This window comes from Arachis duranensis, unplaced genomic scaffold, assembly GCF_000817695.3.
Source record: "Arachis duranensis cultivar V14167 unplaced genomic scaffold, aradu.V14167.gnm2.J7QH unplaced_Scaffold_165934, whole genome shotgun sequence".
NCBI classification, from domain to species: domain Eukaryota; kingdom Viridiplantae; phylum Streptophyta; class Magnoliopsida; order Fabales; family Fabaceae; genus Arachis; species Arachis duranensis.
In genome coordinates, this window is record NW_026264258.1 from 604,783 (window position 1) to 618,890 (window position 14,108).

The 14,108-nt window shown below is 31.6% G+C and overlaps 1 protein-coding gene across 1 annotated transcript; it reads left to right on the top strand.

Annotated features, from left to right (window-relative positions):
* The first annotated feature begins 6,232 nt into the window (after positions 1-6,232).
* Positions 6,233-13,829, top strand: LOC107475638 (diacylglycerol O-acyltransferase 2D-like). The gene is made up of 9 exons (XM_016095304.3): positions 6,233-6,421; positions 7,245-7,319; positions 10,090-10,175; positions 10,622-10,728; positions 10,814-10,969; positions 11,360-11,446; positions 11,625-11,722; positions 13,154-13,241; positions 13,455-13,829. The coding sequence occupies exons 1-9, from the start codon at positions 6,240-6,242 to the stop codon at positions 13,554-13,556; spliced, it is 981 nt and encodes a 326-aa protein (XP_015950790.1). The 5' UTR covers positions 6,233-6,239; the 3' UTR covers positions 13,557-13,829.
* Positions 13,830-14,108: the final 279 nt, after the last annotated feature.

Here is a 14,108-nt window from a genome sequence, read left to right on the forward strand (position 1 = left end):
AATCTTCGGATCTTTGGAATCTTTTGATCTTTAGATCTTTTGATCACTTTGGGAGGCTGGCCATTCGGCCATGCCTAGACCTTGTTCTTATGTATTTTCAACGGTGGAGTTTCTACACACCATAGATTAAGGTGTGGAGCTCTGCTGTACCTCGAATATTAATGCAATTACTACTGTTCTTCTATTCAATTCCGCTTGTTCTTGTTCTAAGATATCACTTGTTCTTCAACTTGATGACAGATGGATAGCCGCGCTGTGACAGGGTGCGTTGAACATTTCCACTGAGAGGATGGGAGGTAGCCACTGACAACGGTGAAACCCTTGCATACAGCTTGCCATGGAAAGGAGTAAGAAGGATTGGGTGAAGACAGTAGGAAAGCAGAGCGACGGAAGGGACAAGCATCTTCATACGCTTATCTGAAATTCCCACCAATGAATTACATAAGTATCTCTATCTTTATCTTTATGTTTTATTCATCATTCATAACCATTTGAGTTTGCCTGACTAAGATTTACAAGGTGACCATAGCTTGCTTCATACCAACAATCTCTGTGGGATCGACCCTTACTCGCGTAAGGTTTATTACTTGGACGACCCAGTACACTTGCTGGTTAGTTGTGCGAAGTTGTAGTGATCACAATTTCGTCCACCAGTAGGTGAGAGTTAGTAGTGAGTAGATAAATATTTATGAGGTTAGTTTGAAATATCCTTATAAATAACATGACTCTTTATCATGTAAACAACAACTTCAATACATATTTTTCATTCTCTTATCTCTGTTTTCTTGTTATGGTTTCAGAGTGCTAAAAGAGCTCTATTGGTACCCATGGTGAAAACTTTAAACCTAAATAATCAGTCCCCATTGTCTTCTTCCTTTCTAATGGCAGAATCATCTTCTAACGTAGCACAAGATCCCACTAGCCCTTTTCTATATTCATCCTAATGAATATAACCTCTGTCCTTGTTACTCCTGTCCTTATTGGTAGTAACTATCACTCTTGGTGTTGATCCTTTTCTATGGTCATCATCTCCAAAAATAAATATAGCTTTCTCACTGGCTCCATTCCTTCTCCTTTTACTGATGATCCTCTGTTTTCAATATGGGAACATTGTAGTAACCTGGTGTTGTCTTGACCATTTCATTCCCTCTCTCCCTTTATTACCCAAAGCGTTGTTTATTTTCCTATTGCCTCTTCTATATGGACTGACCTTTAAGAGTGTGTTTTCCAAAGTGATCTTCTTCGTATTGCAGAATTACAAGGAGAAATTTATGCTCTTAGACAACAAAATCGGTCAGTAACAGAATTTTATACCTCTTTTAAGACATTGTGGGAAGAGCTTGATAACTCATGTCTTCTTCCCGTCTATAATTGCCCAGCCAAAATACATTACTCACAAGATTTCATCATTCGATTTCTTAAAGGTCTGGATGAGCGTTTTTCTATAGTCCGGTTACAACTTCAAAATGCATCTGGAATTTCAGACGATCAACGAACCATTGCTGCTGCGGTAGAAGCTCGTTGTACTCCTACTAGCCGTGGTCATGGGTATGCCTCTTCAAACCCAGGATGCTGCAGTAGTGGTTCCTCGAAGGTTTGCTCTTATTGTGGTCGAGGAGGGAACACCGTAGATGTTTGTTACAATAAACATGGCTACCCTCCCGGCCACCCGCATCACCTAAGAAGACCACAATTCCTTGACTGTGTCTCTGCCTCTATTAATGTCGTTGTTGTGCTGTCACCGCCTCCTGGCTCTCTCACGTCGCCAGTTCCCTCTCGTGTCCTAGTTCATGAAGAAAGGGCTCCTCATCAAAGAACACACACAGAGTAGGCTTTGGGCCTCACTCCAACCTAACACAAGATCCTTCTAGCATTTCTAAAAAAGGTTGAATCTCAATCTTCAGATAGCAAGGATAAAAGCCTCTCACCCTCTAACCAAATTGGGCTTCTTCCTAACCTAACTTTGGGTACCCATTATTATACTCATTCCACACTTATTCTATTTTAAATAATTTTACTGAACAACATAAATTTACAAGCACTTGGATCATTAATTCTGGTGTCATAGATCATATTACCTCAATTTTGTTCATATGCTTAATGGCTCTAAAGTTACTTCCTTTTGTAAAGGTGTTGTTAAATTTTTAACTTCATTAATATCCATTTTCTAGTCATACAATAAACACCACTCATTCAACACCCATTACACCTTTCAATTTATAACATTTTTGTTTAGGACATCTTTCTAGACAAAGATTAAAGTTTTTATATAGACAATTTCTCTTTATTTCTATGCCTCATAATGAGCCTTGTGATGTTTGTCATTTATGGGGGCGTTTTGACAAAATTCAATTTATAATCATAAATATTTTTTAACTATTGTTGATGATTTTAGCCATTTCACTTAGGTAGTTTTATTGCAATCAAAAAGCGAAGTACAAAATCATGTCAAGAATTTTATTGCGTTGGTCGAAACGTAATTTAACTCCAAAGTTATGTATATACGTTCCGACAATGGATCGGAATTTATCTTACATGATTTCTTTTCTTTAAAGGGTATAATTTATCAATATAGTTGTGTTGAAACACCCAGAGTGGAATGTAAGCACCAACATATTTTAAATGTGGCTCATGCTCTCATGTTCCAATCTAACTTACCTCTCTCATTTTGGTCCTACGTTATCAATCATGCAGTTTATCTAATTATCCGAGTCCTTTCTTCTATAAATAATTTTAAAACTCCTTTTAAAATTTTATTTAATAAATCTCCTAACTACAATGAGACAAAGATTTTTGGTTGCTTATGCTATATATCAACTCTTATGGCTAATCATTCTAAATTTGATCCAAAGTCAAAGAAAGTTGTTTTTCTTGGTTTTAAAAATTGAATAAAAGGTCACATTGTTTACACTTTGGAAAATAAAAAATTTGAATTTTTCAGAAATATTGTTTTCTATAAAATGGTTTTGCCACTGGTACTAAATTACTTTTAAACATATCAAGTCCAAACATGTCCAAAACAAAACAATTCCATGAAACACCAATCAAACAACCCATTTTCATTCTCATTGGGCCTGAACCATTACTCATTGACCCACTCATACTTCATCATCAACCTAATACACCTTAGTTCATCTCTTCTCCTCCTTCACAATTCTTAACCACGTCTAATGCTTCCCAATCAGACATAATCTCTCTTACATAGTCCTCAACCATTCCTCCTACCATCAGTCACAGCCTCCTACCTCTGTCAAAGACATCCCCCAACCGTCTCGCTGACTACATTTGTGGCTCTTCTCTCACTACTCCAACTCTACCATCTTCAACTTGTAGTTATTCTATTTTCTCTGTTCTTTCTTTGACCTTCTCTCCCTTTTTCATCAGAAATTCATTTTATCCTTGCATTCTAAAATTGAGCCAAAGTCTTATCAGTACGCCAATAAATATTCTCATTGGCGTAGTACTATAAAAGCTAAACTTGTTGCTCTGGATTTGAACCAAACTTCGTATGTTGTGGATTGTCCTCCTGGTGTAAAATCCATTGGCTGTAAATGAATGTATCAGACCAAGCGTCGCCCTGAGAGTTCTGTGGAACGCTATAAGACTCAGTCTCGTAGCAAAAGAATACACTCAAACAGAAGGGTGAATTTCTTGGAGACTTTTTCTTCTGTAGTCAAACCAGCTACCATCTGACTTGTATTACCTCTGGCTTTCAAGAAGAGGTGGCTTATCTATTAATTAAATGTTAACAATGCCTTTACACGAAGATTTATCTGAAGATGTATATATAACCTTGCCTCCTGGCTCTAGTCATTCAAATCAATGTTATAAACGGCTGAAATCACTGTATGGTTTACAACAATCAAGTCGTATGTGGTATGAAAAATTTTCTAAACTTTTAATTTCTTGTGGGTACCAACAGACTCTCTCTAATTACCATTTTTTTGTCAAATTTATTGGTGCTGAAGTTTCTGTCTCGTTGGTGTATGTTAATGATATTATTCTCACTAGCATTCTAATTTTGAGATGGCTGTCATTAAATCTATGTTAAATCAGCATTTTAAAATCAAAGATTTGGGTATTCTTAAATATTTTTTGTGTATTAAAGTTGCTCATTCTGCTCAAGAAATTTCTTTATCTCAAAGAAAGTACTATGTTGATTTATTGAAAGACTCTGGTTTGTTGGGTGCTAAACCAGCATCTATTTTCATAGATAGTTCTACAAAGTTGCATCAAGACAGTAGCCCTTTGCTTCCTAATCCCTTAATTTATCGTCGTCTTGTTCGCAGCCTCCTCTATCTTACTACTACTCGGTCTGACATTACATTCGCTATGCAGTAGGTTAGCCAATTCATGGCTTCTCCTACTGAATCTCATTTTCTTGCAGCAAATTGGGTTTTGAGATACTTGATGTCTAATTCAGCAGAGGTATCTTTTTCCGTGACTCTTCTGTTCATATATGTGGATTCAATGATTCTGATTGGCACAAGTTGTCCAGATACTTGTCGTTCTTTAACTGGTTATTGCTTCTTTTTGGGAAAGTCTTTGATCTCTTGGAAAACAAAGAAGCAATCCACTATTGCCAAGTCTTCAACAAAAACAGAATATAGCGCTCTTGCAAACACCACCTGTGAGCTCCAATGGTTGATCAATATGCTGTTTTTTCTTCAAATTCCAACTGATCGCACTCCTATTCTTTTCTGTGATAATCAGAGCACTCTACACATGGCAGCAAGCAAATCCTATTTTTCATGAGCTAACTAAACACTTGGAAGCTGATTGTCATGTGGTCCTCAAAAGACTCAAGTTGGAACGATGAAACTTCTTCCTTCTCTTTTTCAGGACAATTGGATGGCATCTTTACTAAGTCATTGCCTCCTTCATCCCTTTCATCTTAATCTCTCAAATTTTAGAGTTCTTTGAATTTTTTCATCCTCCAACTTGTGGAGATGTATTAGAACAATAATAAGTAGTTGTGTTAAAGTAATGATATTTTTTTATCAAACATTCTCTCTTTTCTCTATGGTAACATTTGTTTTGAGGTACTGAGACAGAAATTGGGAGATTGAGACTCAGTATCATGTTTGTTGGATCAGAGACTGGTACTAAAATTTCTGTCTCTGTCCTCAAATTTTCAGTATTTCAGTACTTCCAAAAAGTGAGGACACTGGAGACTAAAATTTTTAGAGATAGAGACTGAAACTTAAATAACATTTTACACCTAAAATACCTTCATTTCAATTAATTAATTTTAATTTTACCCTTTGTATAAATTAAATTAGAATTTTATTCTTGTTTTAATTTCTGTCTCCCACTTTGCACCAAACAGAATACTGAAATTTATTTCAATCTCTGTCTCTTAGTCTCTGTCTCTCAGTCTCAGTCTTTCCGTCTCTGTCTCTTTATCAAACGCTACCTATATGTACTCTTGATGTACTCTTATGGAGATTTTAAATTACATATTTTTTTAGATGTAACCAAATTTGAGATTTTAAATTACATATTTTGTTAGATGTAACCAAATTTATTACTGAAAGCTATCTTCAAATAAATTGCTACATTCCACACGTCAGATTATCTGATTCATTTTCAATTTATTGCCGCCAATACTATAATGAATAAGGATGCTATTGGCCAACTAACTTAAAGTCGGTGAATTGGTTAATTCAATTTTTTTTAAAAAAATAAGTCTTATAGTTCAAATTTTCTAAATTCTATATGTAATTTGTTGCTATTGCATGGCAAGGACAAACTCTACTAATAGAGAGAAGGACAAAATTGCCTTCACATTTGGAATAGAATGAGAGCAGAGTTACTGAATTGAAGTTCTTTTATTTTTAATTACTGAATAATACGCCAAGTTCTCTTAGCTTGCTGCATATGCTATATATAGACACACACGACTATACCCAAAGAAGATCAGGACAGCAACTAATTAATTTTCCCTTTCAGTCTCAACTACTCCCTAACTTTCCTTTCTGCTACGTTCTTATTATATCTCACGTGTGTGAATTGTTGCTTCCCATCCATATTTCATAACATTTAATTTACCTCACAAGTATCGTTTTTATTATTAAATAAAAAATACAAAAAATACTGTACACACAAAATTAGTAGGGTAAGAGAGGCAACATCAATCTTTAAATCTAATTAATTGATGTAGGGTAGAAATGATAGTTGATATTGTACTAAAACATTATAAATTAAACAAAACACATATTATAGATAGAGCGAGAAACATGGCAGAGGAGAAGGTGTTCAGATCCAATGAAGTGTTCGCCGGCGATGTGTCTTCTTGCAATAAGTTATTGAAAGGCCTAAAAACAACTGTGGCATTGGCATTGTGGTTGGGACCTATTCACTTCAATGGTGCCTTCTCCCTCTTCTCACTTTTTTTCCTCCCTCTCTCAAAGGCACTCTTGTGAGTTTCCATCTCTCTCGTCTTCCTCTCACTCTCACATATACATTGTCTTAAAACAAAATCTTACATGGAAATACGAATATGGTTTTGGGTTTTTTAATGTGTACAAATAATAAAATATAAAAATAAAAGCTTAATTATCCTTTAATCTTTTCAACTTAGGCATCTTAGAGAGGACTATTATTAGTATGTTCGTAAGAAATTAATTTGTCAAATTTTGATAGATAAGTTTATTATTTTTAAATTAAGGGCTATTTTATTCTTCAATTTGTATGAATATAATAAGGCCGTGTTTGTTTCTGAGAATAAGATAATATACTGAAAATAAGATATAAATGACAAAGACATTTATATTCTATTTGATGATAAAGTAAATCAAATTGTAAAAATTTAATTTATTTTTATTTTTCTATTCAAAAAATTTAAGATGAAAAAATTAATAATAAAAAATATAATTATAAAATTAACAATAATAATGAAAGAAAAAATAAAAAATAAGTTATATTTTTTATTAGTATTTATGTGTTTTTCTTATTAGAATAAACATAAAATACATTAATTTAGTGTCTCTAAATACAATGTTTCTATTCATCCAATTTAATTCTTTGTCACAGTCTCATTTTCATAAACAAATGCAACAAGAGAGTTTCAAAGAAAGAGGCAAACAAATTAATTTCCAAATATTTTAGAAGGCTATTTTCATGTGGCTATATTTTCAAAGAGTGATTTAATTCCTTTTTTTTCTTTATTTCTGTTACTAACTATTAATATTTTTTCTAAAAAAATAACATTAAGAAAAAAAATCTTTTACATTGTATAACAGGAGATTTGCTTTGCTGTTTGTGTTTGTGGTGATTCCTACCAATGAAAAGAGTAAATTTGGTCGAACATTGTCCAGGTTAGTGGTTACCTTGTTGGATTTCTATTTTTGTTTATGGAATATTTTTTATCCCGTTATTAAAGAAAATTTCATTCTCTAAGCTGTTTGATGATTTGATGAACTAGAAGGGATTAAGAGAGAAAAATAAGTTCTTTTCGTTTTGAAAAGAATGAAAAATCCCTTCAACAAATATTTGTTGAATTATTATACCTTATATACTATGTACTCCTTGTGTACTGTACTCCCACTAAAAAATTACAACAAATAAACTTACATCTACTATTGGTAAAAAATAAATTAGTAACACTCTTCCGCAAGTTAGAATTGTATAAATCTAACCATTTTAACATAGAAACATCAGTAAGAAAAGGACCCAGTGGCATAGTTTTGGTAAGAAAATCAGCAAGTTGGTCTTTGGAACGAACTAGCATAAGATGAATGAGACTAGACAAATATTTTTCACGAATAAAATTATAATCTACTTCAATATGTTTGGTTCTTTATGAAAGATGGAATTACTAGCGATCTGAATGGCTGACTGGTTGTCTAGAATAGAGTGATAGACTTTTGAAACGATAAACTAATAAAATTCATTAAGAAAGATAACCAACTAGCTTCACAAGTGGCAACAACAAGAGACCTATATTCAACTTATACAGAGGACTTGGCAATGGTGGTGTGATTCTTACTCTTTCGGCTAACGAGAGAGTTTCTAAGTATGAAAACGGAACGACGAGTATCGGCACAAGTAGCCCAGTCAACATCAGCAAATCCGGTGAGATGCAGATTAGAAGTAAAGGAGAAGAATAGACCAATTGCAAGTCTGCTTTTTAAATATTGGAGTACGCAAAAAGGAGCCTGTAGGTGAGAAGTGGTTGCACAGTTCAAAAACTGGCTCAAACGTCCCACAGCATAAGAGATATCAGGTCTAGTATTTGTGAGGTAAAGGAGTCGATCGGTAATGTTGTCCGTTAAAATGGTACCTGATTCCTTCGAGAGTTTCTAACTATAATCAAATGGGGTGGAGAGAGACTTACAATCTAGATAACCAAAATCTTTGAGAAGGTCTATGACGTACTCTAGGCTGATAAATGTGAATTCTAGAGTTAGAGCGTGCTACTTCCATTCCCAAGAAGTACTTGAGATCACCAATATCTTTTATTTTGAATTTGTCATCCAAAATTTACTTGATGAAATTGATTTCGTGAATGTCATTCCCGGTTAAAACTAAGTCATCAACATATACTAAAATGGCAGTGAACTTTTCAGATTGTTTCTTGATGAAGAGGGAATCATAAAAAAATTGCTTATAACCATATAGAGACTTTTGTAATTTACAAACCAAACCTGGTTATGATACAGCCAAACCGGGTGGTATCTTCATATAAATTTTCTTGTCCAAATCTCCATGAAGAAAAGCAGTATTGACCTCCAACTGTTTCTTTGTCGGTTGCTAATGCTAACATTACTCATAGAGTAATCATTTTGACAACTGGACTAAAAGTGTCACCATAATCCACTCCTTGTACTTGAGTGAATCCTTTTGCAACTAGCCTCATTTGTGCCTTTCTATGCTGCCATCGGGATTGAATTTTACCAAAAAAATCCATTTGCAACCCACAGCCTTCTTGCCTTTTGGGAGTTGAGTGAGACATCAAGTTATGCTCTAATCTAGAACTGTCAACTCAGCTTGTATTGCCTTTCTCCAACATTCATGTGTAGCTGCTTCCTCAGAAGTACTAGGTTCTGGATTTGAGGTGATGGCTAGAGAAAAGGACTTATATTTTGGGGTTAGTTTATCATATGATAAGTATTGTGAGATAAGATATAAAGAGTTAGAGTTGATAAAGTTGCTAGAGTGAGTTGCGTGGGTTATCATACAATGGTAGTCCTTTAAATAAGCAAATGATTTTTTTACTCTTTCATATTTTCTAGTGATGCAGTAATGTGTGATGTTGTAGTTTTGTGATGCAGGTGCATTGTTATAGTGTGTGGTGTGGTAATGAGTGCAATGATGTGTGAGAAAATTGGTGAGTGAATTGAGCTTGAGAAATATTGATTTGAATATGTGAGTGTGGTATATGTGGGTGGTGGAAAATGATGTGTGGGTGGTGTATCATATTGAAAAAGATCAATGTATTGTGGAGTACGAGTGGGTAGCACAGGAATGTCAGTGTAGTGGAATATGAAAATGGAAAATGAGTTTCATAGAAAGTTACATGGCTAGATATAAAAATTTCTTTTCATTTTAAATTAATAAGAAAGAATCTTGCGAAATAGTCTCTCATCAAACTCTATTGGAAGAGTTTGAAGGAAGAGATAAGGAGAGAGAAAAGGAAATGTAGAAAGAAAAATTAGGAAAATGAAGAAAATGGCAAAATTGGCGACGATTGGATCTCAATTCACAATTTTTTTAATTTGATTCAAAGCTTGGTTGCTCTCCGCATTCACCACACTATAAAGAAAATCTCATGGCCTAAGTTGTTCAAGTTGTGATGATAATTTGATAAACCAAAAGAGATTAAGAGAGGAAAATAAGTTCTTCTCATTTTGAAAAGAATGAAAAAAATTTTTAAAAAATATTTTTTTATTACACGTTATATACTATGTACTCTTTATATACTGTACTCCCACTAAAAAAATTACAACAAATAAATCTACATCTATTATTGATAAAAAAAAATAAATTAAGTAACAGTTATAAAAGAAAAATAAAACACAAACCAGTTATTAACTAACCAAATATAAACCTTGTTTTTTGTTTCTATTTTTATTTTCTATTTTTCAGGTTTATATGCAAACATGCTTGCAGTTATTTTCCCGTGACACTTCATGTAGAGGATATAAAGGCCTTCAATCCTAATCGTGCTTATGGTTTGAACCAAACTACTCTTGATTAAATTTTAGATTATAAATACTATGCTTAATTACTTGATAGTATAACATTTTTATATACCTACAAAGTATATATTTCTTGTGTTCTTCGTTTCATTTAAAATTAAATTGTGAGGTGTTTCCGGGAGAAAAAGCTAAGGTTCATTCAAAATAGTGGGCGGATGCATAGAGTGTGGAATAACATAACATTTTATTTACATTCAAAAATAAATTTCTATTTTTAAAATATGTTCATGACGATAAATTTATCAAAAAATACTTAATCACATTAAACTTATAATATATGAGCTCATGCTAATTAATTGTAGACTAGATTGAATTTTAATTATGATTAAGATTTTGTTATTCTATATTATTAAAATACATTATTATTTTTGTGAATGAAATCATTTTGTCATTTTATGGCCCTATATATTAATGTGCAGTTTTTGGTTATGAACCACATTCAATTTTGTCGAATGGCATTATTGCACTAACAAGCAGCACAGGTCTCATACCTCTTCCTAAGATAAAAGTTCTTGCAAGCAGTGTGGTAAGCTTTTTTTCTACTTGAGAATTTAATTATTTTTTTGTAATGATTATCATTAATAAGTATATAATTTTAAAATTTTATGTAGATATTTTATATACCATTTTTGAGACACATATGGACTTGGTTGGGTTTTACATCAGTGTCGAAGAAAAATTTTCTGTCGCTATTGGATTCTGGCTATAGTTGCATTCTTGTGCCTGGTGGATGGCGAGAAATCTCTCTCATGGAGTATAGTTCTGAGGTCCATTTAATTTCTTCCTTCATTTCTATATAATTATTCATATATCAAAAGTTATCATTAGTTTTTTAATCAAATTATTTTATTATTATTATTATGAATAAATTAATTAGAGAAAAAATTAATACCCCCTAAATATTTGTAAATATGACAAATATTTTAAAACCTTTAAAAATGCAAATGGAATAAATATTATAAAACAAATGAAGTATTAATGTTTTCTATGTATGTGTTTGTATTTAAATTTATTGTGTTGCATTATCCTATTTCTAGTATTGGATAAGATGGACTGACGGAATCATTGAAGAAGATTTAATTACTATTTTCATTTATGATTTAATTATAAAAAGAAATTTTTGGTTCATATTAAAAAATTTATTTTGTATTTTATAGGTTATCTTTCTTAAGGAAAGAAGAGGATTTGTCCGCGTAGCAATGGAGAAGGGCAAACCTCTTGTTCCAGTTTTCTGCTTTGGGCAGGTAATTTCATGGGTCTATATTATTCCTTTTAATACTTCATGCTTTTCATTTTAACTAACCACAATTTCTCTTTTGATGCAATGGTGCTATATATAGTCAGATATCTATAATTGGTGGAAACCAAATTGGAAGTTGATTCTCAATTTTGCAAGGGCCATCAAATTCCCCATATATATAGTCAGATATCTATAATTGGTGGAAACCAAATTGGAAGTTGATTCTCAATTTTGCAAGGGCCATCAAATTCCCCGCAATATTTTTTTGGGGAATTTTCGGGTTTGTGTTTATTTTTTATGTCAATGTACCTCTTGGATAATTAGAATTTTGGATAGAAATGATTGAAGGTGGTGTATAAATAAAAAGGTGAAAAACTCACGTGCAGTTGTCTTTACGTAAAGTTAATAGTTAAGAACGGTTAGATGATTTGATAAATTTAACTAAATTATGATCTAATGATTCTTAATTATCACTTTACATAGACTGTGTATGTGAGTTTCTACCAAATATGGTTAGAATCCATGAATTTATCTAAAGAATTATTACAACAGTAATTAAGCTGTGTTTGTTTTCAGAGACAGGACAGAACATGATATTGAGATAGAGATAATAGGACGAAAACACTAAAAATGATTGTTTGTGTATTGTGTTTGGATACGATGTACAAGACACTAATGTAATGTCCAGTATTATGTTTGGATACACATGGATAACACTAAAATATTATATGAAATTACTAAAATAATCATATAATTCCAAATTTTCTACATTAAGTACAAACTAATTTAATAGAAAATGAGAGTACATAAGCAGATGAAACTTGAAAAAATGTTTGAAGAGACAAAAAATTTTAATAAAAAAAAATATAATAGTATTTATATTAAAATAAAAATTATAAATATATTTATTTTATTTTTAAATTTATTATTAATATGTAGGAATACATATGGTTAAGATTAACAAAAAAAATAGATCTGAGTTTGATTAATAAAAAATTTTGTTTAGGTTAATAAGTCAAATTAATTTTAAATAAAAAATTACTTTTAAAAAAGAATCCATTTTTACATAAAAAAATTTAATTTTTGCACATAAAAATCTATTTTTATTTAGAAGACCAATTTTTTTAATCTAAAAACTGATTTTTCTTTAAATTAATAAAATAAATTACAACTTATAAATTATTTTTTAGCATTTTAAAAGATCAATTTTATCTTTAATAATATTTATCTTTCAAAAGTTTCAAAACTAATTATAGGAAAAATAAGAAGGGATAATAGTGGAATAATAAAAAATATCTATAGACAAAAAAGAAAATAAAATTTATAAAAAAGTCCGTGTCCACTCTTCTAAATCCCGTGTCCATCATTGTCCTTTATAAAAGAGTTGACACAAAAATATAAAAAACTGTCTCGAAGACAATGTGTTCTGTGTCTATGTCTCTGCTTCCAAACACATTTTAAATATGTACTGTCCATGTCTCTGTGTCCTGACTCTGAAAACAAACACTACCTTATAGATTATGACGGTTTTCAACCATTGCTAAACGGTTTAGTGACGCTTGGACTTAAATTGCTGCTAAACGATTTAGTTAATATTATATTGCATCTTTTGAGAAAATATTTTTTTTATAGAATATAATTAACCCAAGTAATTTTTCATTTTTGAGGCTGAGAAAATATAATTTTAGCACAAGTCCTCTTTTCTATTCAGGTCTCCAATACCATTCAAACGTCCAATGTATGTTGTGGTAGGTAAACCTATTGAGGTCAACAAAAATCCAGAACCAACCATGGAGGAGGTATGTACTATATATATACTCCTAATTTTAAATTTTATGTTAGTTTTAGAAAGAAAAGAAAAAGGTAATGCGTTATTCAAAGAACTGTATATATCTTCTTTTTCATACATTTTTTTTCTATATAATAGATATTTTGAGAAATTAGAACTTTTAGTCTTCCAACAATATTTTATTCTACTTGAACACTAACACTAGATGGAAAATAAATTTTAGGTTGGCAAAGTACATAGTCAGTTTATTGAAGCACTTGAAGATCTTTTTGAACGGTACAAAACTCAAGCTGGGTATCCAAACCTTTCGTTGAAAATTGTTTGATTACAAATAAGGCCATGCATGAATATGATCGTGTATGTGTATTCCTTATTTCATGTTTCTTAATGTAATAAATTTATCAGTTAAGTAGTTATCTTGTGTTTTCCGTTTTGGGAATTCATCTCAATAATTATGTCACTCTCTATTATTGTAAAGTGTTCCTCGCTCTTTTTTTTATGGGAAGTGTTCCTCGCTCTTTATAATTAAGGAACACTACAATTACCAGATATAGTAACTCATATTGTGTCATCCAATAATATCATTCACATTCAGTTTTATACTTTGTTCATTCTTTGAATCTTCATTTTGTACTTTGGTTTCGTTCTTAATTAAGTAAGACCCTTTTGTTACGGATAAAAGTTGAATATATCTAAAGTATTATCGTTAAGACTTTGGATTTATTTGGTGAACCTTCACAAAAAATTATTTTTAAGTAATTTTTTTTAAAAGATCTTATAAAAAAATAAAAATAATTTTATTTTTAGATATCTTATATAAATATATTTTTTTGTTTAGTAATTATGTTCAGGTAGAATAATATAAAAATATTTTTTT